Source organism: Ceratotherium simum, chromosome 26 (assembly GCF_057802395.1).
Source record: "Ceratotherium simum simum isolate JZ-2026a chromosome 26, ASM5780239v1, whole genome shotgun sequence".
Lineage (NCBI taxonomy): Eukaryota > Metazoa > Chordata > Mammalia > Perissodactyla > Rhinocerotidae > Ceratotherium > Ceratotherium simum.
The window spans coordinates 8,955,599-8,983,385 of record NC_141925.1 but is presented as its reverse complement, the minus strand read 5'-3'; the positions used below and the strand labels follow the sequence as shown (position 1 = coordinate 8,983,385).

Genomic DNA, 27,787 nt, shown 5'->3' with positions numbered 1-27,787 from the left:
TTTTAGGTATTTGTTACAGCAGCACCTCACACTTCCTGGTACCACATTCTGTATTAGTTTCCTAAGGCTGCTATTACAAATTGTCACAAACTGGGTACTTTAAAACAACAGAAATTTATTCTATCACAGTCCTGGATGCCAGGGGTTTGAAATCAGTTTCACTAAGCCAAGATCAAGTTGTTGGCAGGGCTGCATCCCTTCTGGAGGCTTCAGGGGAGAATCTTGTTCCTTTTTTTCCAGCTTCTAGAAGCTACTAGCATTTCTTGGCTTATAGCCCCTTCCTCCACCTTCACTGCAATCATTCCAACCTCTGCTTCCATTGTCCCCTCTCCTTCTGCCTTTGACCTTCTTGACTCCTTTTTATAAGGACCCTTGTGATTACATTGAGCCCACCAGGATAATCTCCCCATCTACAAGCTTCTTTTTACCATGTAAAGTAACATATTTACAGGTTCTGGGGATTAGGTCACAGACATCTTTTGGAGGTCATTATTTACAACTGTCAATCATGTTGGCACAAGTAACATTTACAGAACATTACACCCAACATTCTTTCCAAGTGGACATGGAATCTTTGCCAAGGAAAAGCATATCTTGTATATGCTTGTATAAAATAAGTGTCAACAACTCTCAAGATTGAAATTTTACACAGTATGTTCTCCGACTAAAATAAAATTAAATTCAATATCAATAAAAATAAGATACTTAAAAAGTTCTAAATGCTTGGAAATTAAACACTCACATCTAAATAACCCATGGGTCAAAATAACAATACTGCAAAGGAAATTAGAAATTATTTTGAACTGATGGAAAACAAAAATGCAATATATCAAAGATTTTTATAAAATAATCTTTAAAAGAAGTGCATAACCTAAGCACAGAGAAGGTGCTTAGAAAAAGCAGTGCTTGGAAGGAAATTTATAGCTTTAAATGTTTTCTAGTAGAAAAGGTTAAAAATTAATGCTCCTTCTCTTAAGAAGCTGGGAAAAAAAGAACAAATTATATCCAAAGTAAGTAAAAGAAAGGAAATAATAAAAAAGAGAAATCAATATAAAAGAGACAAGTAATACAAAACTAACAATATTTTAAAAACCCTAGCAAGACTGATCAAGAAAAAAAGAAAACATAGATTACCAGAAATCTGTATCAGAAATGAAATAGAGTATATCACTACAGAACTACAAATATTAAAAGGACAAGGGAATTTTATCAATAACTTTATGCCAACAAATTCAACTTAGATAAAATGAACAAATTCCTTGCAAAGATAACTTACAAAACTGATACAAGATGAAATAGAAAAATCTTAATTGCCCTATACCTATTAAAGAATTTAATTTTCAAGAAAAAGTCTTCCTACAAAGAAAGCTCCTTGCCCAGATAGTTTTCAGAGGTGGATTCTATCAAATTTTTAAGGAAGTAATAAAAATTGTACACAAACTTTCAGAAAATGGGAGGGAATCCTTCCCAATTCATTTATTGAGGCTAGCATAAATAGGATACCAAAGTGAATAAAGACACTACAAGAAAAAAATTCAGTGAACGTATACTGAAGATTATACTTAAATTTTATATAAAAAATATAAACAGATACTTAATGATACCCATGCTGAAATATTTTGGAAGTGTGCATTGCAAAGTGTATTTTGATACACAATATATTAGTACTTATGAATGTATCAAATATAAAGATGGCTTAGGAGATAAGTAGATTGACAGATATATGACAAAAATAAATATATTACAATAGTAAAGGCAGAATTTAGGTGCTGAGTATACAAGTGTTCACTGTAAAATTCTTTCCACTTTGCTGCATGTTTGAAACTTTTCATCATGACACAATGGTGGGGAGGTAATCACAAGTCACCTCTCTATACTTACTTTATGAAAGAAATGCAAGTGGCATTTACTTTTGGCTACCTAAGGGTGTCTTCTCCAGAGACACAGTCACAGGAACATTCTAAACATAAATTTACTGTCTTTTAAGCCTTCTGTCTTAGTTTGGAAATATATTCATTTCTTACAATCTAACTACTTATAATGGGGGTCAACTAAGTTATTAAAACTCCTGTGTGTTTATACCAACCTTACAGGCTATATTACTGGATAACACGTTTGGTTCCAAACAATTCCTTTGAGATAACAATACTCTTTTAATACGTCTTTGAAGTTTTGCTATTTTTGCCTAGAAGAAAAAGAGAAAAACAAATACATACGAAACCAGGGTACTAAATATCATATAGAGATGGAGGGAAAACTATTCGCAAAGTAGTTTTGTGAGACTTAGGCATCCGTCCAAATAAATAAGAAATTCTTAAATAAGCCAAAGATATAAATCACATTTGATGCTAGTATGACATTCAAGAATGGACAATAGCAACATCAAACTTTCAATTGGTCCACAATAAAACTGTTGGTAGAAACACCAACCAGTAAGTAACCCTAGAAAAGAAAAAACCCCAAAAAGCTTGAGACAGGTTGTACAAGCTCTAATACAGAATATATTTTGAATTAAAAGAAACTTCCTATGTACTAAGTTTGTCAATTGACACAGAATGGCTGATATTTCTAAAAGTATTTCTCAAAGGCCAATATTGCTGAGATGTAATGAATTTTATTACCTATTATATAGTATATCAGGCTTGTGGACAGGGATCAGATTTGGGTCTGCCTTTGTTTTCCTTTCCTAATATGTAAAATATCACCAAATTCTACTTTTTAAGAGGACTCAAATGAAATTAAATGAAATTAGAAACTTACGAAGAGTTCATCAGCTATTGCTTCATGTTTATTCCTGCACTGTGTCTTCCCAATGCGTTCAGTCAACTCTTTCAGTTTGTTATCAAATAGTTTGTAATTTATACTACAGATCTCCTGTCGAATCAAATGTTTGACCTAGAATTTTAAAATAAAAACCAAAACACCCCACGTTTCAAATTTAAAAGCAATTTTATTTTCTACTTCTTAAAAATAGCTTTGCTCTTTTCTGGGTTTATTGTAACTAATAAAATATACTTTACTTATATGTCTATGTTTATATTACTGTACCGGTAAGTTTTATAAAAGTTGAATATTAAATTCAGCAGAACACACCTAATATTTAATTATACAAATCTTAGAAATTAAATTTATTCTCCTAGTGCTAATTTTAGTTTCCTATAGTTTCAACTGAATTCCATAAGACATATATATAAAAGAACAATAAAAGCCTATATCCCATTTATATTTTTCAATGACCATAACTGAAACCTAGTATTCCATAAAAAGGAACTCTGCTTATCTGAAAACCAGAGCTCAATGAAAATGGTTAGTCTGTAGTAGATATGGAACAAATTATGCAAGTTTGAGCCCTGACTTGGTCAATAACAAGCTGTATGACCTTTGGGAAGTCACATCTCTGAGCTTCATTTCCCTTGTCCACAAATGGGTGATACAATGTTGAAAACTGATGCTCATAGGATTTTTATAAGAACATAAAAAGATGGGGCTGGCCCTGTGGTGTAGCGGTTAAGTGAGCGCGCTCTGCTGCTGGAGGCCCGGGTTCAGATCCTGGGCGCACACCGACACACCGCCTGTCAGGCCATGCTGTGGTGGCGTCCCACATAAAGTGGAGGAAGATCGGCATGGATGTTAGCTCAGGGTCAGTCTTCCTCAGCAAAAAGAGGAGGATTGGCATGGATGTTAGCTCAGGGCTGATCTTCCTCACACACACACAAAAAAGAACATAAAAAGATAACATGTGAAAGAGCTCCACAAAATGGAAAACACTGAATTGATATGACGGAAATAAATATGCAAGATAATCTCCTTTACTTGCATAGTTTTTTTAGGGGGTGACTTTCATATTGTTAAAATTGAAAGAAGCAAAGGACAATTATGTAGCGACTAATGGCTACCTGGCTTAATGCATGCTATTCTAACAGACTGTAGTAGCTATCACATAAAACATTAATGCATTTCATTATCTGCTGTTTTTTTGAAAATAGACTGGCCTATTTGCAGAGAGCATAATGAATCTCAGTGCCCACTAATATGAAGAGCTCTGCTGAGCCATACATTCAGAAACATCCTCCAGTTTTCTACTCAATGTGTATCCTCCTGTAAGCAACTTGTGTAACAGAGTAGGTGGTCTCTCTTAATAACGAAACCTTTCATGATACATTTAAAGTATTTATTAGTGATATTTATATCTTTCCTCTAATATCTCGCTTCTTGGTGCTCAAAATTGGAACACATAGTTTCTATGTTAAACTCTTTTATACTAATATCATCTGGATGATTAGCCATATTCAGTAATTTTATCTGATCATTCCCAAGGTTTTTCCTTCTCATTTCCAATTGTTCTTGCTCTGCAGCATTACCATCTACCTCATTTCTTCTGTAATGCTTAACTAACATTTCTTCAGTGGTTTCTCAACATTAAACATGACTGTCATTTTTACTTTCACAACTTTTAAATATTCAATTAAATTAATATGTGCTCAAAATAGATTATGTAAATATATGCTCAGAAACACATACTGTTTTTACTGACAGCCATTATCTGCCACCCATGTGCGGTTTTTAAGGATTATTGCATGTTTGCTAGTTCACTGGCTGGGGTCAATATGCGAAGCTCATAGCCAGATGAAGCCTGGAGAAAGATATCTAAGTGTTTTGAAAATGGAAATACTGTTTTACTAACAAGCAAAGGCCACACAGTGTTTGTCAAACTTCCCTGGTGAGGAAGAATCACATGAGATACTTGTTAAAATCGCAAATTCCTAGGCCCTACCATGGATTCACAAAACAGAATTTCCTGGAAAGTTGTATAATTAACAAGCACCACAAATGAGTCTTATCAGGTGAGTTTGAGAAAAGACTAGCCTAAAACAACAGTCATCAACTATTAGTGAGTTCAAGAAACCATAATTTAAACAAGTACTCCTGGTGATTCAGATAGAGGCAGACTCTTAAAGCTTGATTATTTTGGATTAAACGCCCACCAATGGGTGATTCCTCTTGGTTAGAGTCAACATTTGTTCTCACTTAGTGGTGATGTCTCTCATACAGAAGGAAGACATGGTAACTTCCACCAAATACCTCATAAATATCTTCTGCTGATGGTAACGTGTGCAAATTTATGCAACCAGATGTAAATCCTAGCTGTGATTTACAGATGGCAGCCAAAGTGGCCTACAGATTGGAAAAAGATGGGCAATTACATATCCCCAATTTGCCTCAACTTTCTAAGACGATGGGTAAGTGAATAACTTGGACTTTGGAAGAAAAGCCCCTCTACTTGAGTAACTTAGTTGGAATCAGCTAGGCCAAAATCCTTATGAAACCTCAAAAGATAAGAGTCAACAGCTCTGGGACTCTCTCAGTAGGAAAGAACAACTTCAGAATGGGAAGCCCCATTCCACTGGGATTCAAACAAGAAAAACAAACGGAGAGAGTTAACTAACTGAACAAGAACTAAAACATCAAGTGAGGGAAAGCTAGCTATTTAGAGATAGGTAAAAAGATAAGAATTAGGTAAAACCCAAGTTGTCTCTGGAGAATGTGCAAGACACTTCCAGTGGTGGGGAGGAATAACAAAATAAACTGCATTCCGTAAACCTCCTATTTAAAGGCTCCTATTAAAGGACCACTTTCTGTGTTAACTTGGACCAAGTATTTTGTGAGGTAGATAAACGTAGTAAATGAAAACCCTGATTTTTCCATGCCAGTGAAATCAAAATGTTCAAAGATTAAATTTTGTCTTTATATGTCTATATCAGAACTTATTTCTGAACTCAGCTACTAATTATTGGGAATAAGACACAGGTGGAATCTCCAACTTTTTTCTTAAGCTACATCCATGCTTACCATAATTCTGCTACCCCTTCCCTGCAAACAACAGAACATTTACATAATTTTTATTAGTGTCTCCTTTGGTCTTCCTGGAAGGAAACGAGATAGAAAGGGGAAAACTGTTGACTCACCTTTTAAGCTGGTTCTGCATGAGTCTTTCAAAAAGGTTTCCATTTATTATGTGAGTACACATTCATGTAATATGTAACTATATAATTGTAACGGTCTGTTTTAGAAAACAGTAGTGTTTTTGTTTCTGAAATAGCATGATAGCTTGGATTGGGACATTTTGGTCCATTACAGCTGACAGACATTAATCTATCACATAATGACTTTTGGTTGTGGCATTCTAGTGATAATAAAATAACAAAATATGATCATCAAAATAGGTCCTGATTACAGGACCTACTAAAATTGAAGCTCATTACACAAACTCAGAGTTGATCAAACATGTAGGGAAACTCTAGTACAAGGAGATGAAAATAGGGCAAAAATGAAAGCAAAACATGCATTTAAGATGCTATAAAGCAAAATATCAGAAAATGCAGCATATCTGTGTAAATCTTTGTGTGTGTGAGGAAGAGCAGCTCTGAGCTAACAGCTGTTACCAATCCTCCTCTTTTTGCTGAGGAAGATTAGCCCTAGGCTAACATCCATGCCCATCTTCCTCTACTTTATATGTGGGACGCCACCACAGCATGGCTTGATAAACGGTGCATAGGTCCGCACCCAGGATCCAAACCTGCGAACCCCGGGGTGCCGAAGCAGAGCGTGCAAAATTGACTACTACACCACCAGGCTGGCCCCATTGGAAATTAGGGCAAGTAAACCTGAATGCAGCAGGACTTTGCAATAGACTTCTGGGTTGTCTGAGTCTATGATGTAGTGGTCAATTGTGATGAGGTCTACAAACAGCTATAGCTGCAGATCAAAGAACCCCATGACCAGTTCAAGAGACCGGATTGCTCTGCAAAGCTCAAGGTCATGCAGCGTCTGACTCACTAAGAGATTTGAGCATAATATCAACTGAAAAGCCCATTCTCTTTCTACCACAGCACTCTACCGACACATGATTCTCTAGGTTACTCTGCATAGGATCATTTTCAAGAAACTAGAGATGTTTTGGTAATGTAAATAATTACCTTTCCCTAATATGCCCATCTGCTAATTCAGTTTTCATATACCAGCTTTGCATCAAGTCAAAGTTATCTGTACTAAGTCATTGTGGAGATCAATTAACTTTTACCATTTTTTATTTATCAAAAGTAAGTTTCTGAAGCGAATGTTTAAGCCCCAATATTTTACCTGTTCCAGCAATGCTGTTTGCTTTTCCAGAGCTACACAAATATTTTCATTAATTTGCTCTGACGTTTTCATGCGCTTAACATTTTCTTTGTTTTCTGAAAACATCCTCTTCTTTTCATTATGGCCTTGGGGAGACGAAAAGATCAGACATAAAAATATTCCTTCTAATGAAGGAAACAGGGGAATTCTCTAATATAGGGACCCTCTAAGCCAATGGAAAACCTAAAATGTGACAATGGCAGCATTTTTTAGAAAATGTAGTTTAAAAAAATCCCAACAACTAAACCTTAAAAAACAATGTATATTGTATATTTTAGGTAGGATTCTGGTCTCAGAATCACTTTCCCTTCCATCTTATTTAATACACATTTAATACCTATTTCATAGCAACAAAAACTGAATAAATAATAGCATTTAATCCTCTATTTACAGTTAGTTAAGTAGTCTTACATCATTTTTATAAACAGTTACTTAGGCAGTCCTCCACATTTTTAATAGGTGATCCTATTATTATTTTTAAGCAATCTTTTTTTTTTTTGTGAGGAAGATTGGCCCTGAGCTAACATCTGTGCCCATCTTCCTCTATTTTGTATGTGGGATGCCACCACAGCGTGGCTTAATGAGCAGTGTGTAGGTCCACGCTCGGGATCCAAACCCGCGAACCCTGGGCCGCCAAAGAGGAGCACGCGAACTTAACCACTATGCCACCAGGCCGGCCCCCTATTTTTAAGCAATTTTAAATTCATCTTGTTAAATGATCACTCTGTAGCCTAGACAAGAACACAAATAAAATTTATCCTATGAAATCAGTTTTTTCTTAGATTTCATTAACTGATACCCACTTTTAATAAAATTCACTTTTGCTATTTTAAAGATCTTATAACCCCAGAATTTCATTGGTTAATTATTTGATGTGTTTCTTTTTCACTCTACACACACATGTATGTATGTATATGTATATATATTCTTATTATCTATCAGCTTATACTCGTCATGTGACTTATGGGTCAATTCTTTGGAAAGAAATGGGTTCACCAACAATTAAAAAAACCCACTTTCAACTAGCCTCCTTATTAATCTAATAAACAAAACTCCAAAATAAGAAGAAATATAGATGAAATAAACCAAATAATTGCCATAAACCACCTTTTGATTTTTTTGTACTCTCAGGGGAAAGTGATTGATCCCTTCTTTGCCAGAATTTACTTCCCTTTGCAAATGGTGATTCTGTTCCCCCTCCCCACCAAGAATGGTTCAGAAACAAGATACTCTGAAATAATTATTGTCATCACTTACTTTTCTCCTGTCTATATGTACTCTACTGTTTCTATATCTGAGACTATAAAATCCTCCAAAGGAAAGTGACTATTTTAATTTCTCCAAAAGATGCGTATACACTTACTGTTATCACAATCAGTATCAAGTGAGGACAAGCACGTTAAGCCTGTACTTTCACAATCAATGCTGGAATGACAGGTTCCACAGGATTCTTCACTTTTCAAAATGTCAGCAGCACAGTTACTGGAAATGACTGAATTCAGCACTTTAGGTATTTTATCAAGAGGCACAGTACAGGTGTCTGAAGTTAAAATGTCATTTTGCCTTTTATCATTTGACTCAAAATTGGAGTTCGTTTCTAAATAGGAAATGATCTTGTTGATTCTCTTATCATCCAAGGTATTGATCACTGTAAACTTTGATGTTTGAACTATACCACTCAATACACCGGATGGATGGCAAATGGATGTCAGATTACAATTCTCTTCATGTTGTTCAAAAAAGGATCTTGTTATATTTGCCTGACATTCAAGATGGTTTTCACAAGCATTTTGTGAATCTTTTACCTCCTGTGTAAAGAGTTTCCTGGAAGACTCTATTGTTGTACTTGGCTTTTGGTAAGGGCACACAACTTGTTCTTCAATGTAGTCCAACCTTGTTTCCGAATCCACAATTTCTAGTGGTTTTATTAAATTCTGAGAAAATATTTTACTTTTCTGTGAGCATACTGAATTTTTGTTAGCATCCAATGAGGAAGCATCATTTTCAGAATGTTTACATTTGCTACTTATGACACCAGTACTTGAATTCTGATTACCATTTAACACATTATTCCCAATTGCAGCTGTTTTTAGTGCTTCAACATTCTTTGACTTATTCAGGATCTCTATCTGCTTGCGGCAACTTGCAGGCATTGTTTTTTTGGCTTTTAGTATCTTCCGTTTACTTCTATCTGGACTTGCCATCTTTCATATCCTAGAATTTAAGATACCATATTTAAATGCATTTCTCCAGCAGACAAAAGCTAACTTATTTCCAATATTAAAATAATCTTGAGACTATCTTTCCAGATTTAGATATTTTTTTTTGAAAATTACATCCATTTTCATCTGTCACTGAAAATGTACAAATAATTTTATTTCTTTTCTATAAACTTAAACTATATGAATTCAAAATTTATATTGCCAGTGAGCCTCTACTTGATACTAAGCCTGATAATCTATCTGGCCACTTTTTGTTATATCACCTCACTGCTATAACCATTAACTTCTGGTTTAAATCATCCAAACAAGCTATACTTTAGATAATCTAAAAATTAAATTTCATTTCTTCATAAAAACAAAAAACAATGTTTTGTATAGAACATTCTATTTTCTACACATAGTGGTAGCTTTCTAAAGCTTTCCTAGTGTTCAAATTTCCAAAATAAATGGTACTGCAGGAGTAATTCCCAATAGTCATGAGTATAAAATGAGCACTAAGAAACACATAATGCCAGTTCAAGTGAGAAAGCCAATTTAGGCATTATAATACTTAACACTTAATTATTTCTCATAATTTAAGAAGAATCTATAGGATTGCAAAGAAAAATATTTCAGTATTCATCCCTCAGTATCCACATCAGGTTTGATCTGAACTGTAGGTAGGTAAATGGTTTAAAAGAAAAGAATACTGATGGATTACAAGGCAAAGGCATAATATGAGCAAAAAAAAGAATTATAGTGACATGATAGACCAGTTACCTAATAAACTATAGAGCACTTATTAAACTCAAGGTCAGACAGAAAGTAGGATCTTTTAAGGCACAAATAACCCAGTCAAAGCTACCTGAATAATTTTTTCATTTATCATTATCTATTTCCTTACTTGAAGCTTTCGTTTACTATATTCTTTTGATTCAATATATCATTTGCAGGAACAGTTCCAGAATTTGTGAGACCTGAAGGTTGAGTTGAATATTTATTTAGAACAAGAAATCAACTTCAAATTTTAAAAATCTGTCATTTATATATAAACATCACAAAATCCAGAAAAATGGCATACTTTCATTAAGGGCTCCCATACAATACAGAATTCTACTTTTCCTATATGACTGCATATTTTGACTGCCTCTTCATGAGTAAAATTTTTGTAATATTTCCCATAGAGAGAATGGACAAACCAAGTCTTTCCTCTACCATGGTTCATTAATTTTTTAAAATTGATAATCAGGATGCATAAAACAATCAGCTTCACCTAAAGACACACTTCTTGGTACTGTTACAGCTTTGTGCCCTATAAACATAAAAATTCTTATTTTATTCCAAAGACAGAATTCCTATCAAAAAAAATGTAGGGTGAATTTCTAATTGAATGTGCTATTGAGTATTTCTAACAAGAGAAAAATTCTCTTTTGACTGAAATCATGAGAACTAAATCCTCTAACAATTTTTAACACAGATAATCGGAAAATTTTTTCCTGACTACCTTCCGGCTTCATAAATTTTAATCCTTGGCCTTTTCACTACTCACACATTTCAGGTGCCAGGCACTGCAAACCACATTCCCATCACAATCAGGCTGATAGGCAATAATTGCTACACTCAAAAGTGACTGTGAACCACAAATGTATCCTATTAAACCTACACTAAGTATATCTCCAATCACAAAATGCCTGAAGCCATTCTACCACCAGGTGACACAAAGGTAAGGAGAAATCAACATGAAGAGAGACAGCAGTCTTAAATGATTACAGTTAAAATATCTTACTTTTGTGAATCTTAGAAAAACATCCAACCATGTGAGCACATTGCTATAGTCCTTCTCGGGGCCTTTGGAAAAGGCCTAAACTAATGAAAGGCCCTGAAAACTTTAGGGTTAATATGCCTCTACATTTGATGCATATAAAAGACATGTAATATCCATTCATCATGAGTTTAACAACATACTAAAAATACTGATTATCTTTGAACCACCCACCATTCAACCAGATACTACCGGAAACTTGCATTTACCTATGTTTCCACATACCACACCCCCTCCTCCTCTCCCCTGTCCTGAGGTAATCTGTATCCTAAATTTTGAGTTTACACTTCCATTGCCTTTTGTAAATTATAGTGTTTATTATATTGTCATATGTAAACAATATACGATTTAATTTTGCTTGTTTTTGAGCAAACTATACAGTTTTCTAATACTTGTTTTTTCACTCATATTCTCAAAATTCATCCATGTGGTTGTGTATAGTAATAGTTCATACATTTTCATGGCATTATGTTCATAATCCATGGCATATTCATAATCCATTGGGTCAATATAACAAAACTTGATTATGCAGTTATCTATGAAGTATATTTGAGTCATTTCCAATTTTCTTTTTCTTTTTCTTACTAACGTTGCTGCTGTAAATATTTTTGTTTCAAGGTCCCTATCTGTAAACATTTCTTGAGTGGGTTTGTGGGGTAGCAATAAGGTACACAAATGTTCAACTTTTCAGGATAGCCAAATTATTTTCCAAAGCAGTTGTACCAATTTATATCCCTATGGGCAATGTGAATGAGTTACTGTTAGCCACATCTTCTTGAGCCCTTGGTATTGCCAGACTTAATTTTTACCAATCTACCTGGATATAGATGTATATCTCACTATCTTAATTAGCATTTCCTTAATTACTAGCATCTTTTCATGTTTACTGGCTATACATGTTTCCTTGTCTGCAAAATTCCTGATTATATCTTGCTCATTTTTTCTATTGTGTTGTCTTTTCTCATTTCTTAAGAGAAAAACGTATTATGAAGAATAATTCTTTGTCAATCCTTTGTTATATGAGTTACTGGTATCTTCTCTCATTCTGTGCCTTGTCTTCTCCTAATTTTAATACAGACAAATTTATCCATTGTTTTACTTTTACAGCTAAAGCTTAATCTGTCTTGAGAAATCCTTCCCTAATCCCATGGTAATGTGTGAAATAGTGAGGCCTACTGGTAGTAGAGAAGCCTTCTTCTGATCTAGATTATCTGAGGACATGGAGCTGTACCATGGTTGGGCAATGATAAAAATATATAATAGAAATGCAGAAATCAGAGTAAATGCTTGCTCAGAGTGAATTATTCTTAAAGTTTAAAAACAACATGAGATAATTGGTCATAACTGTGCAACTTGCTAGTTGATAAAACTAAGGGCACTGAAGAGAGGTACTTCACCTGGAAAACCTCTGCATTGGAATGCTTAGGCAAAGCAAGTAAAACTGCCAGTAAAAGGCTCAGGGAAGTTAAGTACTAGTAACTGCCTAAAAGTCTCAGGGATAGTTTATGTGTTGTAGAGAGGTTTAGTGAAATTTATTACTTGAAATATAAAAAGCAACAGCTCAGTCTAATTGGGGGATCCCCAGTACCACCAGAACTCTTGACTCTCTTCAACCAGCTTGAATCCTTTGCTGTCAAGCCACATTTCACAGAGATCTTGGAATCATGGTACTGTCCTGCAGCACAAAGTCAGAAAGATAAGTCATCTATATTTTCTCAAGTTGTAAAGATGTCTTTTATCATCTAAGTCCTTAATCCACCTAGAATTGATTTTAGCCTATAGTGAGAAGGGATCTAATTTTGTTTGTATAATTGTTTGACAGTATCTTGTTAATTTTAAACTTTAAAAATCTAATCTGAACATGATGTAATCTATGCAGAAATAGAAGTACAATGATGTACACCTGAAATTTTTACAATGTTATAAACCAATGTTACTGCAATAAACAAAAAAATTAAAAAAAAAAATCTAATCTGTCCTTTAGATTAGACTCCTGCTGATATATACTGTTGTCTATCTCATCAATTTATTTGATGTCTCTTGTAAAGTTTATTTAAAATATTTTAACCTAATGAATGTCTTTTAATAGAATTTAATCCAATTACATTTATTATAAATGACATATTAAAGCTTTAATTTACATTTGGTTTTATGCTTTCTGATTTTTACACTTTGTTGCTGTTATGTTTAACTTTTTGTTATGTTATCTCCATATTACTTTAATATGAAAATGTCCTTTTTATTTTTTAAGGACAACATATGCTTCACAATTCCATGGATTCTAGAATATTTAAAGATTTTCTAAAAGTATTCTTCAGCCAACATTTCATTAACCACTGAGGTCAAGAGTGAAACAATATTGAGTATACCTTATCTAAAGAGTTTTTTCCTTACTTTCATCTTTACCCCTTTTAGTGTCTTTTTTCACTGAATTCAGAATTTTACATTCCAGATTTTACCCTACTTTTACATTATATACACTTTCAAGAATAATTTTGGATATTTACATTCTGCTATAGAGAAAAATTTGGCTATTATGAATAATGCTGCTATGAACATTCATGTACAAGTTTTTGTGTGCACACGTTTTCATTTCTCTTGGGTATATGCCTAAGGATGGTATTGCTTAGTCATATGGTAACTCTATATTTAATCTTTTGAGGAACAGTTAAAACTGTTTTCCAAAGGGCCTGGACCAATTTACATTCACAATAGGAGTATACGAGGGATCCAATTTTAACACCTCTTCATCAACACTCATTATCTTTTTTAGTATAGCCATCTTGGTTCAAGTAATGTGGTACCTCATTGTCATTTTAATTTGCATTTCCTTGGCTAATGATGTTGAGCATCTTTTCATGTGGTTATTGGCCATTTGTACATCTTCTTGGAGAGATGTCTATTCAGATCATTTGCCCACTTTAAAACTGGGTTATTTGCCTTTTTATTACTTACTTGTAAGAGTTCTTTATATATTCTAGATTTAAGTCCCTTATCAGATATGATCTGCAAACTTTTTCTCACACTCTGTGGGTATCTTTCCAATTTCTTGATGGCATGCTTTGGAAAACTCAAATTTTTAATTTTGATAAAGTCCAATTTATTTCTTTCTTTGTTGTTTGTGCTTTTGATGTCATATCCAAGAAATCACTGCCTAATCCAAGGTCATGAAGATTTACCCCTACTTAAAAGTTTTACCTCTCTGATCCATTTTGAGTTAATTTTTATATAGTGTGAGGTAGGAGGTCCACATTTATTCTTTTGCATGTGAACATACAGTTGTTCCAGCACCATTTGAAAAGGCCCTTCTTTCCCCCATTGAATTGTTCTGGCACTCTTGTCAAAAACAGACTATAAATGTGAAGGTTTATTTCTGGATTTTCAATTTTATCCCACTGATATATAGGTCTGTCCTTATGCCAGTACCACATTGTCTTGATTACTGTAACTCTCTGGTAAGTTTTGAATTCAGGATGTGTGAGTCCTCCAACTTTGTTCTTTTTGACAATTGTTTTGGCTATTCTAAGTTCCTTGAATATCTATATGAATGTCAGAATCAGATTAACAATTTCTGCAAAAAAGCCAGCTGGGACTTTGATAGGGATTGTGTTGAATCCGTAGATCAATTTAAGGAGTATGGCTACCTTAAATCTATCAAATATTCTGATTCATGAACATGTGATGTCTTTTCATTTATTTTGGTCTTTAATTTCTTTCAGTAATGTTTTGTAGTTGTCAGAGTTTAACTTTTTCACTTCTTTTTGATGCTACTGTAAATGAAACTTTTTCTTAATTTCAATTTTGAATTGTTCATTGCAAGTATATGGAAATATAATAGAATTTTGTATATTTATCTTGTATATTCATCCTGCAACATTGTTGACTTTTATTTCTAAATAGTTTTTCTGTGGATTCCTTGGGCTCTTCTACATACAAGTATCATGTCCTCTGTCAATATTGTTTTATTCCTTCCTTTCAAATCTTTATGCCTTCTATTTCATTTTCTTACCTAATTGCCCTGACTAGAACCTCCAGTAAAATATAGAATTCAAGTGGCAAGAGTGAACATCCTTGTCACTCTTGTCTTGTTCCTGATTTAGAGGGAAAACCTTCAGTCTTCAACCACTATGTATGATGTTAGCTGTGGATTTTTCACAGGTGCCCTTTATCAGGTTAAGGAATTTCCCAAATATCTCTACTTTGTTGAATGTTTTTATCATGAAGGAACATTGGATTTTGTCAGAAAATGCTTTTTCAGCATCTATTAACATAATCATATGGTTTTGTTCTCTATTCCATGGATATGGTACATTACATTAATATATTTTTGGATGTGAAATCAACTTTGCAGTCCTGCGATAAATCCCCCTTAGTCATGGTGTATAATCCTTTCTATATGTTGCTGGATTCAATTTGCTAGTATTTTGTTGACGATTTTTGTACCTATATTCATAAGAGACATTGTTCTGTACTTTTTTCCTTGTCTTTTTTTGTCATGTCTTTGTCTGATTTTGTTATCAAAATAATACCGGCCTCACAGAAGATTTGGGAGGTGTTCCTTCCTCTTCTATTTCTTGGAAGAATTTGTAAAGAATTGGTATCTTTAAATGTTTGATAGAACTCAACAATAAAACCATCTGATACTGGGCTTTTCTTTGCATTCTAATTCAATCTCTTTATTTGTTATAGGCCTGTTCAGATTTTCTATTTCTTCTTGAGTCAATTTTGTTCATTTAGGGCTTTTTAGGAATTTAACTATTTCATCTATTTAATTGATTGGTATACAGTCAATTGTTCTACGGTATTCTCTTATCTTTTTACCTTCTGGAAGGTTGGTAGAAATGCTCTTTCATTCTGGATTTCAGTACTTTGAGTCTCTTCATGGTCAGTCTAAGTAAAGGTTTGTCAATTTTGTTGATTTTTTTTTTGTGTGAGGAAGATTAGCCCTGAGCTAACATCTGTTGCCAATCCTCTTCTTTTTGCTGAGGAAGATTGGCGCTGGGCTAACATCTGTGCCCATCTTCCTCTACTTTTATATGTGGGACACCTGCCACAGCATGGCTTGATAAGCAGTGCATAGGTCCACGCCTGGGATCCGAACCCATGAACTCCAGGCCACTGAAACGGAGTGCGTGAACCCAACCGCTATGCCAGCGGGCCAGCCCCGTTGTTGATCTTTTTAAAAAACAACTTTTTGCTCCCCTGACTTTATTTTTTTCTTTCTCAATTTTATTAACTTTTACTCTAATCTTTATTATTTCCTTCATTTTGCTTAGATTTACTTTACTCTTCTTTTTGTATTAAGGCTAAAAGTTATTGATTTGAGATCTTTTTTAATACACTCATGTGCCACATAATGACATTTCAGTCAACAATGGACCACATATACTAGATAGTCCCATAAGATTATAATAGAGATGAAAAATTCCTATCACCTAGTGATGTCCTAGACATCACAACACTGTAGCACAACGCATTACTCACATGTTTGTGTGATGCTGGTGTAAACAAACCTACTGCACTGCCCGTCGTATAACAGTATAGTATATATAATTATGTACAGTACATAATACTTGATAATAAACAACTATGTTACTGTTTTATGTATTTAACATACTATACTTTTTATTGTTAGAACGTACTCTTTTTACTTATATATAAAAAAAGTTTACTGTAAAAAAGTGTGCTGCGTTACACTGGCAGCAGCCTCAAACATCTCATGTTTACCACATCTCTTGATTGCATCATTTTCTCTGGTGCTTTACTTAATCTCATGTTGTTTTGTTTATTATGGACCCTAAGTATACAAAACCCACTGCTAATATTGCCAGTAAGAGGCTACACCAAGTGACTGATGTGGAGACAAAATTAAAAGTGATTAAGGACTATGAAGGTGGAAAATCAGTGATGGTTATTGCTCACCAGTTAGACATGCCCCATTCCACCATAGCTATGATCTTGAAGAACAAGAACCAAGTGAAGGAAGCTGTTAAAGGATCTGCTTCACTTAAGGCAATGAGACTAACAAAAATTCGAGAAGGGCCTATATCAGACATGGAGAAACTTCTAATGACCTGGACTGAAGACCACACACAGTAGCGTATCCCTCTCAGCACCACGACAATCAAGGCCAAAGCAAAAAGTCTGTTTACAATGTTGAAAGAAAAGCCTGGACTCGACTATGATATTGAATTTACTGCTAGCTCTGGGTGGTTTAAATGATTCAAGAATCATTATTCATTACATAATGTGGAAGTGAGTGGTGAATCTGTGAGTGCTGATGTGACAGTGGCTGGAGAATTTTTGGAAACTCTAGATAAGCTGATTGTGGAGGAAAATTACTTGCCAGAGCAAATATTCAATACGGATGAAACCTCCCTATGCTGGAAACGAATGCCTGAAATGACTTTCATCCATAAGGAGGCAAGTCAATGTCACACTTCAAGGTTTTTAAGGACAGAATAACAATCTTGCTTGGGGGCAATGTTGCAGGCTACAAACTGAAATGCTTTGTGATCTGGCACAGTGAGAACCCCAGGGCCTTCAAGCATATCAATAAGCACACACCGCCAGTGTACTACAGGAGCAATAAGAAGTCACAGATGACCCAGCTCCTCTTCCAAGATGCCCTCCTGAATTGCTACGCCAACAAAACAGAGAAGTACTGTTTGGAGAATAACATACCTTTCAAGATTTTGCTTATTGTTGATAATGCTCCTGGACATCCACCCTTTACTGGTAATCTTCACTCCAATATCAAAGCCATGTTCTCCCTCAAAATACCACTTCTTTGACCCAACCAATGGATCAAGGAGTTATAGCAGCTTTTAAGGCCTACTACCTGAGGAGGACCTTTGCCCAGGCTATTGCTTCAACTGAGGATGACACTGAGAAGACCTGCAAGGACTGATGTAAACCTGGAACAATTACAACGTCTATGACTGCATCAACAAGCCTGCTTAGGGTAATGTCACCAAGGAGTGTATGAATGGCACCTGGAAGAATCCAATCAAGAGGTTCATCCGTGACTTCAAAGGATTTGCCAAGGGTGAGGAGATTGTAAAAATCAACAAGATTGTGGTTGAAACAGCAAACTTGTACCTGGGTGTGGATAAGGATGACATTAAGGAGCTCCTAGAGTTGGTTCCTGAGGAATTGACTAATGAGGAATTGTTGGAACTGGAACAGGAACGCATAGCTAAAATAGAGGCTAGGAAAAAGGAAATTGCAAGAGAAGAAAAAAAGAACCCCCAAGAAAATTCACAGTGAAGTCTTTAGCAGAAGCTTTTGCAGACCTCGACAAGCTCCTTAAAAAGTTTGAAAAGATGGACTCCAACACTGAAAGGTTTTCATTAACAGAGAGGAAAGTTCACGGTACATTATCTGCTTACAAGCAAATCTATGATGGAAAAAAGAAACAAACCAAGCAAACCACCAAGGACATACTTCTGAAAAGAGTGACACCTCCTCAAGAAGAGCCTCAGGCAAGTCCTTCAGAAGGTATTTCAGAAGAAGGCATTTTTATCATAGGAGATGACAGCTCCATGCATGTTACTGTCCCTGAAGACCCTCCAGTGGGACAAGATGTGGAGGTGGAAGATAGTGATATTGATGATCATGACCTTGTGTAGGCCTAGGCTAATGTGTGTGTCTTAGTTTTTAACAAAAAAGCTGAAAAAGCAAAAAAAATTAAAAATTTTAAAATAGAAAAAGGCTTATAGAATCAGGATATAAAGAAAATTTTTCTGTATAGCTGTACAATGTGTTTGTGTTTAAGCTAAGTGTTATTACGAGAGTCAAAAGTTAAAAAAATTTAAGTTTATAAAGTAAAAAAGTTTCAGTATGCTAAGGTTTATCATTGAAGAAAGACTTTTTCTTATAAATTTAGTGTAGCCTAAGTGTGCAGTACTTAAAAAGTCTACAGTAGTGTCTAGTAATGTCCTAGGCCTTCACATTCACTCACCACTCACTCACTGACTCACCCAGAGCAACTTCCAGTCCTGAAAGCTCCATTCATGTTAAGTGCCGTATACAGGTGTACCATTTTTTCTCTATCTTATACTGTATGTTTACTGTACCTTTTCCATGTTTAGATATGTTTAGATACACAAATACTTATCGTGTTATAATTGCCTACAGTATTCTGTATAGTAATATGCTATACAGGTTTGTAGCCTAGGCGATACGACATAGCCTAGGTGCGTAGTAGGCTATACCATGTAGGTTTGTATAAGTACACTCTATGATGTTCGCACAACAAAATTGCCCAACGCTGCATTTCTCAGAACATATCTTTATTGTTAAGTGACACATGACTATATAGGCATTTATCACTACCTATTTCCTCAGAACTGCTTTAATTGCACCCGAAAATTTCGGTATGTTATGTCTCCATTTTCAGTCATCTTGAAGTATTTTCTAACTTCCCTCGTGATTTCTTCTTTGACCCACTGATTATTGAAGAGTATGTTAATTTCACATAGTTGTGAATTTCTCAAATTTCTTTGTGGTATTGAATTCTATTTCATTTCACTGTAGTCAGAGAATGTACTGTTATGATTTCAATCATTTTAAGTTTGGTGAGGTTTATTTTATGGCCTAGCATGTCTATATTAGAGAATGTTCTATGTACACTTCAGAAGAATGTATATTCTGCTGTTGTTTGATTGAGTATTTGAAAGATGTCTCTTAGGTCTAGTTGGTTCGTAGTGTTATTCAAGTCTTTTAAAATTGATCTTCCACCTAGTTTTCTATCCAATATGAAAGTACTAGAATAAGTCTCCAACTATCATTGTTGAATTATCTATTTCTCCCAATTCTTGTCAATATCTGTGTCATACATTTTGGTGCTGTTATTAAGTGCATATATGTTTACAATTGTTATAACTTCCTGAGGGACTGGCCCTTATATTATAAAACATCCCTCTTTACCTCTAATATTTTTTGTTTTAAAGTCTATTTTGTCTGAAATCACTACAGCCAGCCTAGTTTTCTTATGGTTCCTGTTTGCATGATATATCTTTTTCTATCCTTTTACTTTCAACATGTTTGTATCTTTCAGACTAAAGTGTGTCTCCTGGAGACAGCATATACTTGGATGCTGATTTTCCTTCAGTCTGACAATCTCTGCTATTTGACTGGATTGTTTAATCAATTCAAATTTGACATTAATATTGATATAGTTGGCTTTACGTCTGCCATTTTACTTTTTATTTGATATGTTTCATGTCTTTGTTCCTCTATTCTTACTGCCATAGGTATTAGTTTTTTAATGCTTTGTAAATGGCATCATTTTAAAATTTCATTTTCCTGTCTATTATATAGAAATATAATCAGTGCTTTTTTATGGAGCACATCTCCAACTAGGAATTTATTAAATTCACTTAAATCTAATAAATTATAGATTCTTTTGAGCTTTCCATGTAGATAATGTCGTAATTTTTTCCTTGCTAATCTTTATTTCATTTCTTTTTCTTGTCTTATTGCATTAGCTAGAACCTCCAGTATGATACGAATAGGTATGCTGTTAGTGGGTATCCTTCTCTCATTACCAATCTTGGATTTGGTGTAAGGTTTCACTATTTCACCACTAAATATGATTTTTGCTATACTTTTTTGTAGATACCCTGTACTGGATTAATGAATTACCATTCTATTGCTAGCTAAAGATTTTATCATGAATGTGTTTTCAATTTTTTCAAATGCCTTTTCATATCTATTTAGATGATCATATAATCTCACTTTTTCCAATTAATTTGTATCATATTGGTTCATCTTTGGGAATATTAAATCTAGCTCATTCCTAGAATAAACCTCACTTAGTGATAACATGCCTTTCTTTTTCATGGTTCTGGATTCAATTTGCCAATATTTTGTTCAAGACTTTTGTATCAATATTATGAGAGAGACGAGTCTGTAATTTTCCTTTAACAGGTTTTGAGATCAAGGTTATGCTGGCCTCATAAAACCAGAAAGTCTTTTTCTTCTCTCTGAAGAGTTTGTGTTTGCAAATGGTATCACTTCTTCATTAAATGTTAGAAATAATTCACCACAATGCCATCTGAGCTTGGAGTTAACTTAGTGATAAAGGTTTTCCCCATAATTAATGAATTTTTAAAAAGATATAGGACCATTCATATTTTCCATATCTTTTTCTGTTAATTTTAGCTGTTTCTCCATTTCAATACAATTTTAAATTTAAAAGGTTCTTTAAAATTGTATTTGTAATATCTACAAGATATGTGCTGTCTCTATTTATTCTTGATATTACTGACATGTTTTTCTCTTTTGTCTTGATCATTCTTACTAGAAATTTATCCATTTAATCAATCCTTTCAAAGCACTGACTTGGCTTTGCTGACTTGCTATTGTATGTAGTGGTCCATTGCACCATTTTTTGTTATATTATAATTCCATTTTCTTTAGGCTTGATTTGTTGTTCTTGTTCCAGCTTGAGATGAAAACTCAGATGATAATTTTCAGTCTGTTTTTTCCCTAACTTGTATTTAAAGTTATAAATTTTCCTCTAAGTTCTCCTTTAGTTGAGTTCCACAAATTTTGATAAACGCTATCTTGATTATCATTTGGTTCAAAATATTTTTAAATTTCCATTGTAATTCCTTCCATGATCTATAGATTATTTACAAATATATTGATTGATTTCCAGGCAATTGCAGATCTAGTTATATTTCTGTTGCTGAATGTTAGTTTAAAACCAGTGTGATCAGAATATCCTCTAAACGATTTCAATACTGTAATATTTGTTGAGGCCAGCTTCATGGTCAATTTTGCCAAAAGCTCCATGTGTACTTGAGCAGAACATGTATTCGAACACTGTTGGGTGCAGTGTTATTATATGTCAGTACTAGCTAGTTCAAATTTCTTAGTCGTGCTGTTCACAATCTTCCAGCTATTAAAACAGCAGTGTTAAGAGTGTATGATTACTATGATTGTAGATTTGTCTACTTCTTTTAATTGTTTTTTCCTCTTACATAGTTTGAAGCTATGAGTACATACTGATTGAGTTTCTCTATTTCTGAGAGTGGACTGGTTTTCCTCCTTACAAAACATCTCTATTTCTAGCAATGCTTCTTGCTGAGACAGTATCTTAATACATTATAAACACTCATGGGCAATTCTTGTTATATATTTTTAAAATCCACTGAAGCAAATCTTTTTTTTACCTCTACTTTTTCTAAAAAGTAAAAACAAAAAAAAAAAGAATCTACGCTAAGTTATTTAACTTGTTCGAGGAAACGCAGTTCAGAGCCAGTATTTAAACCCAAGATCTTAAGACTCAAAGAAATCTCACATTACAAGTACAAATTGGATAAGGTATTATGAAGAGATAGGATAACCTTAAGGGGTATATAGTGGTCAATAAAATGAAAAAATGTGACCAACTTGTGCCAGGTGACAATCTCATAATGAGCATGAACTAATCCTACTACTCAAGTTGTAGTCCATGGACCAGCAGCATCAGCATCTTCTAAGTGCTGGCAGAATTTTGCCTTTACTTTAAAAAACTATCAATGTAATAGCATAAAACAAAGCAGTATAAAATGCTCATAATAAAGTAGCTGCTTGTCAGCACTCCTTAATGCCAAGTGGCAATCAGTTTTAACTAATTAAAATAACTTTTTTTTAAATCTCAGTACTTTAAAACAATATGTTCTCACTACTCTCTCTTGAGTTACAAATTTTAGCCATTATCTATCAAGTTCTTATACTCACAGATGAGGATTTAGCTCTTTTCTATATCCTATATGCCTTTTCATCACATTTGTAGTTAAATCAATACTTAAGTTGTTACAGGCAAATACTCTCTATATAATGAGATACAGAGTATCTGGTTATATTTTTTCTTGACGCTATCAAATTTTATCTTCTAATTTCCTATAAACCTATCCTTCATTCTTTTTCAAATTCATCAGAACTGTCACATATCAACATTTTCCCTTATTCTCCACTCCTTCAAGGTCACGTTTAAAGATCACCTCTTCAAGAAAGCCTTCCCCCAAGAGAACTACTTCCTTATCTGAATTTCCCATTAGAAATATATTATTTTTAGTCATGAGCTTTGAGGGCAGAGATATGTCTTATTCACTTTTATATCCTCAGCAAGATGCCTTTCATATAGAAGTTTTATTAAATGCTGCTTAGGGCCGGCTCCGTGGCTTGGCGGTTAAGTGCGCGCGCTCTGATGCTGGCGGCCCGGGTTCGGATCCCGGGCGCGCCCCAGGGCACCACTTCTCCGTCCAGCGCGAGGCCGAGTCCCACGTACAGCAACTAGAAGGATGTGAACCTATGACATACAACTATCTGCTGGGGCTTTGGGGGGAAAAAAATGAATAAATAAAATCTTTAAAAAAAAAAAATGCTGCTTATATGGATAACCAATTTATAAAAATGAACCCCTGGAAAACCACTCAGGGTTATTCTTTCCTTATACCAGAACAGGCCTCGGCAACTTTTGCCACAGCTATCCCATAAGCTATTTCACATCAGCAGCGCTATACACAGTAGAGCCTCAGAGGTATACAAATGGCACCACATTGAGCAGATACATATAGTGACTCTACATAATTAATGGTTAAATTTAGTAAGATCTGTTTATAAACATCCCTTACATCCCTAGAAATTTAATCAGGAGTTTAAAAATTCAAATTATATCCTATCATCTCCCCTACCCAGAAAGACATGGTTATTTCTCTCTAGATATTGCCTGACTACAGTCTTTCTGTCCTACTTAGATTCGTAAAGCTAAAAGACGATAAGAAGTTACCTGAGTCTATGGTAATGCATTTTAAAGGTATCAGTCAAGGTTTAACTAAGCCTCAGAGAACAGAATACAGTCATGCGTCACTTAACAATGAAGATACCTTCTGAGAAATGCATCGTTAAGCAATTTTGTTGTTTGTGCAAACATTACAGAGTGAACTTACACAAACCTAGATAGTATAGCCTACTACACACCTAGGCTATAGGTACTAATCTTATGGGACCACTATCCTATATGTGGTCTGTCGTTGACTGAAACGTCGTTATGCGGTGCATGACTGTAAGTATCTAAATAATGCAAGAATATGAGATGGAATATGATAGAATATGGTTCTTTGTATTTTATATTTAATATAATCTCATTCAACTTAATGAGAACTAATACTCTTGTGTATTTAAAGTTATAGTTTATTTTTAACAACTATCCAATATGTTATTTAAAATTTGATTACATCAAATGAATACATCTTGTACATGCCCACTACAAGAGAACCACATGATGTGCAGTGACAAAGATGCAGGGAACATGCCGTATTTTCATACCAGAATTCAAGATACTAAGTAGCAACGAAATACAGCGGAATTGAAGGCTGAGGGGAAGTACAAAAGTCAATAAGATAAGCAGAGCAGAAAATTCAAGATGTACCTAGATATACCAGTTCTTAAAAGATGCAAATCATTTCCAATAAAACACTGTTCATGCATTTCTGTTGAGGCAGAAGTCAATCTTAGGATGTGGTCTGTGCAAATCTGCAGATAAGACTGAGAGTTAAGTAGATTAATTTGATTAGGGTCAGACAACATTTCTAAAAGCGAATTGAAAGATAAACAAAGGCGGCATACTTCACAAAAGCTGAATTCAATGTAATTAGTCCTTCACACAGATGCTTCATTTTTGTATTTTCAATAGCTTTCCTGTGACATAAATTATCTTTATCTTGAATGTTCTTCCCCATTTGTTTGGCAAATAGTTATGTCGCGGAGCATTTACTGGCTACAAGTAAATATATGACAAAATCAAAAACGAAAAGAGTATTAAATCCCAAACTAGAATACGTCTGTTTAAACTGATATGACATAATTCTTCTAATGTTTCATTTCTAAGGAATTAGTCACACAATCATCTTGCCCATATACACTTGGAACCCCGTATCTGCTGGGTGGATTCAACCCACCTCGAATCGGAAGGCCCACCAAGGTTGCGCCTGTAGAGAAAATGTACATACCACTGTTTCTTGTCGTCATTCGCTAAACACTACAATATAGCAACTCTTTACGTAGCATACACATTGTATTACATGTCATCAGAAATCAAGAGCTGACCAAGTATGCGGGAGAACACGCAGAGGTCATAAGCGCATACCACGCCGTGTTATACGAGGGACTTGAACACGCGCGGATTTTGGTATCTGCCGGGGTCCTGGCACCAACCCCCTGAGGACAACCAGGGACGACTACATAAGTCTTCAGAGCAGTAAAGCTAGCTTATCATGAGCGAGCCACACGTGCTGGCTGATAACGCTAGCAACTCCATCTTCAACACAGTCACAGGGAGAGGCGGAAGTCAACTTTTCAAGTACAGCACGGCTTTAGTCAGAGACGAAGCAAAAATAATTACCTCTTCTGTACTGGCGGCGTTCTTGAATTCGCCAAAATCGGAGAAAGAGGAACGGGGAGGGGCGATGGGAAGGAAATTTTTTTCTTTCTTTCTTTTTTAAACTTACTCTTAAAATGGAACTTCTACGTTCAAGGACTCGCTCTCTGCACACGGCTGTCACGTTAACTTACAGCATCCCTGTACCGGTAAGCTCAACAAGTGTGCATTACACGTCTGCGCTCCAGGTCCCTTCATTAAAAACTGTAAAATTGACGTATTACTCCACTTCATATTACCCCCGATGCTCTAGACCATAGATATCAAGGAAAGCCTCCCCGCCGCCTGGCGAAACGCGCTTAACTGTTGTGGCACCTGGTTTCTTCAGAGATAATGACTAAAACCACTCAAGGAAAAGTGGCAACGGAATCCCCAAGTCGGGGCTGCGGACTCCGTTTCACCCGTTACCTTGTAAACGTCGTCGGGCCGGCCCGAAGCATCTCCTCCCCCGGCCCACACAAACCCTGAGGCGACGTCCCTGCGCAGCCCGCCTCGCCCGCGGCCCGCCAGCGAAGAGGGGGAGACGCGCCTCTCGCCCTCAGCGGCGTCTTCCCGGCCGGCTCGGAGCGCTAACGACTCGGCGGCCGCCTTTCAGTCAGCCCCGCCGCAGCCGCCCTGCTCGCGCGGCGCTCCGAGGCTTCCGCGACTGGCCCTCAGAGCGGCGCGCGGCGCCCGCCCAACCGCCGACCCGGCCAACCGCCGCTCGCGTGGGGCTCCCACCCGGCCCAACGTACCTACAGCGGCTCGGCGCGCGCCGGGCCCCGGCCACTCTCGGCACTTCCTCCTCAGACCGCGGCCGCTGCGCACACTAACGTTCCCGGGAGGACCCGCGGGGGTAAGTCGCCCTGCGTCCACCCCCGACGGATTCCGGGCCAATGGCAGCACGAACGTGCGGCAGCCCAGCCAATCAGAGACGAGCGGGTGAAGTGGGCGGGGAGAAGGGCGGCAAGGAAATGGAAGTTAACTGAGGGACACCGAGAGTTCGCCTCCCTGGGCGCTTCTTCCCGTCAGCCTCTTGGGCTTTCCCGCCAGGTCGCGCCACCAAGAGCCTGAGCTAGGCTTTTCTTTTGAGGGACTCGTGTAAAGATTTGGAAAATTTTCGAAAATCATCATTAATAAAATTTTATTGGGCCGGCTAGTGGCTTAGTGGTTAAGTGCGCACCCTCTGCTACTGGCAGCCTGCGTTGTGATCGCCGGCCTGCACGGAGGCACCGCTTCTTCAGCCATGCTGAGGCGGCGTCCCACATACAGCAACTAGGATGTGCAACTATGACATACAACTATCTAGTGGGGCTTTGGGGAAAAAAAGGAGGAGGATTGGCAATAGATGTTAGCTCAGAGCTGCTCTTCCTCAGCAAAAAGAGGAGGATTAGCATGGATGTTAGCTCAGGGCTGATCTTCCTCACACACACACAAAATTATTTACAAAAACAGGTGGTCCCCATTTGAATTTTTAAAATATTTCCTGAAAATATCATTTATCTTGATTAAAGAGTATTTTTGACAGCTCCTCAAATTTTGCTCCACAGGCAAGTGGTCCTGGCCCAGTTGTGTTTTCTTGAGTTTCCTAAATCGTCCCAGTTACTTGCCACCCTAGGCTGGGTCAGATTTTATGAGACCTACCCTGGTGCCAGATAGTCGCCCTCTTGGTGATTATCGTGCATTCACTCAATAGTTTTTGAGTGCCTCCTCTGTACTAGGCACAGGAAATATAACCGTCAACTAGTTCATCGAACCCCTCCTCATCACGGAGGGTAGAGCTGCCTGCTTTGTGTTGGTAACTACTGGCTACGAGAAAACTGAGACAAAGAGTACAATCCAGAAGTCTAGGTCATTAACAGAATAACATACTCTAACCTAGTAGGTACCCAAAATATGGTCCAAGGATCCCTGGAGTCTGGGAGGTCAGTACTATTTTCATAATAATAGGAAGATGTTGTTTGACTTTTTCATTCTCATAGTTTCAGGAGTGTTCAATGGAATTTTCCAGAAGCTTCTGGAAAATTGACATGTGATATTGCAACAGATTGAATGCAAAAACAGATATGAGTATACAGCTGTCTTAAGTCAAACACTAAGGAAATTAGTAAAAATGTAAAGTAATGACAATCTTTACACACATTTTTTGTTTTGTTTTGGAAAATAATTTTG

The 27,787-nt window shown here is 36.0% G+C and overlaps 1 protein-coding gene across 8 annotated transcripts in view; it reads right to left on the bottom strand.

Annotated features, from left to right (window-relative positions):
* Nucleotides 1-26,439, bottom strand: part of ATF7IP2 (activating transcription factor 7 interacting protein 2) — a 57,908-nt gene extending 31,469 nt beyond the window's left edge. Inside the window, exons 1-8 of one of the 8 annotated variants that reach the window (XM_087449616.1) lie at nucleotides 25,707-26,303; nucleotides 25,158-25,187; nucleotides 24,826-24,976; nucleotides 24,629-24,744; nucleotides 8,543-9,393; nucleotides 7,141-7,265; nucleotides 2,761-2,895; nucleotides 2,087-2,185 (exon numbers count right to left, since the gene is read on the bottom strand). In XM_087449616.1, coding sequence (XP_087305742.1) covers nucleotides 2,087-2,185; nucleotides 2,761-2,895; nucleotides 7,141-7,265; nucleotides 8,543-9,383 — 1,200 coding nt within the window. In that variant the 5' untranslated portion in view covers nucleotides 9,384-9,393; nucleotides 24,629-24,744; nucleotides 24,826-24,976; nucleotides 25,158-25,187; nucleotides 25,707-26,303. Of the gene's footprint in view, nucleotides 1-2,086; nucleotides 2,186-2,760; nucleotides 2,896-7,140; nucleotides 7,266-8,542; nucleotides 9,394-24,628; nucleotides 24,745-24,825; nucleotides 26,308-26,370 lie in introns of those variants that run through there. The other 7 variants (XM_087449617.1, XM_087449613.1, XM_087449615.1 and 4 more) reach the window with 7 other exon arrangements.
* Nucleotides 26,440-27,787: the final 1,348 nt, after the last annotated feature.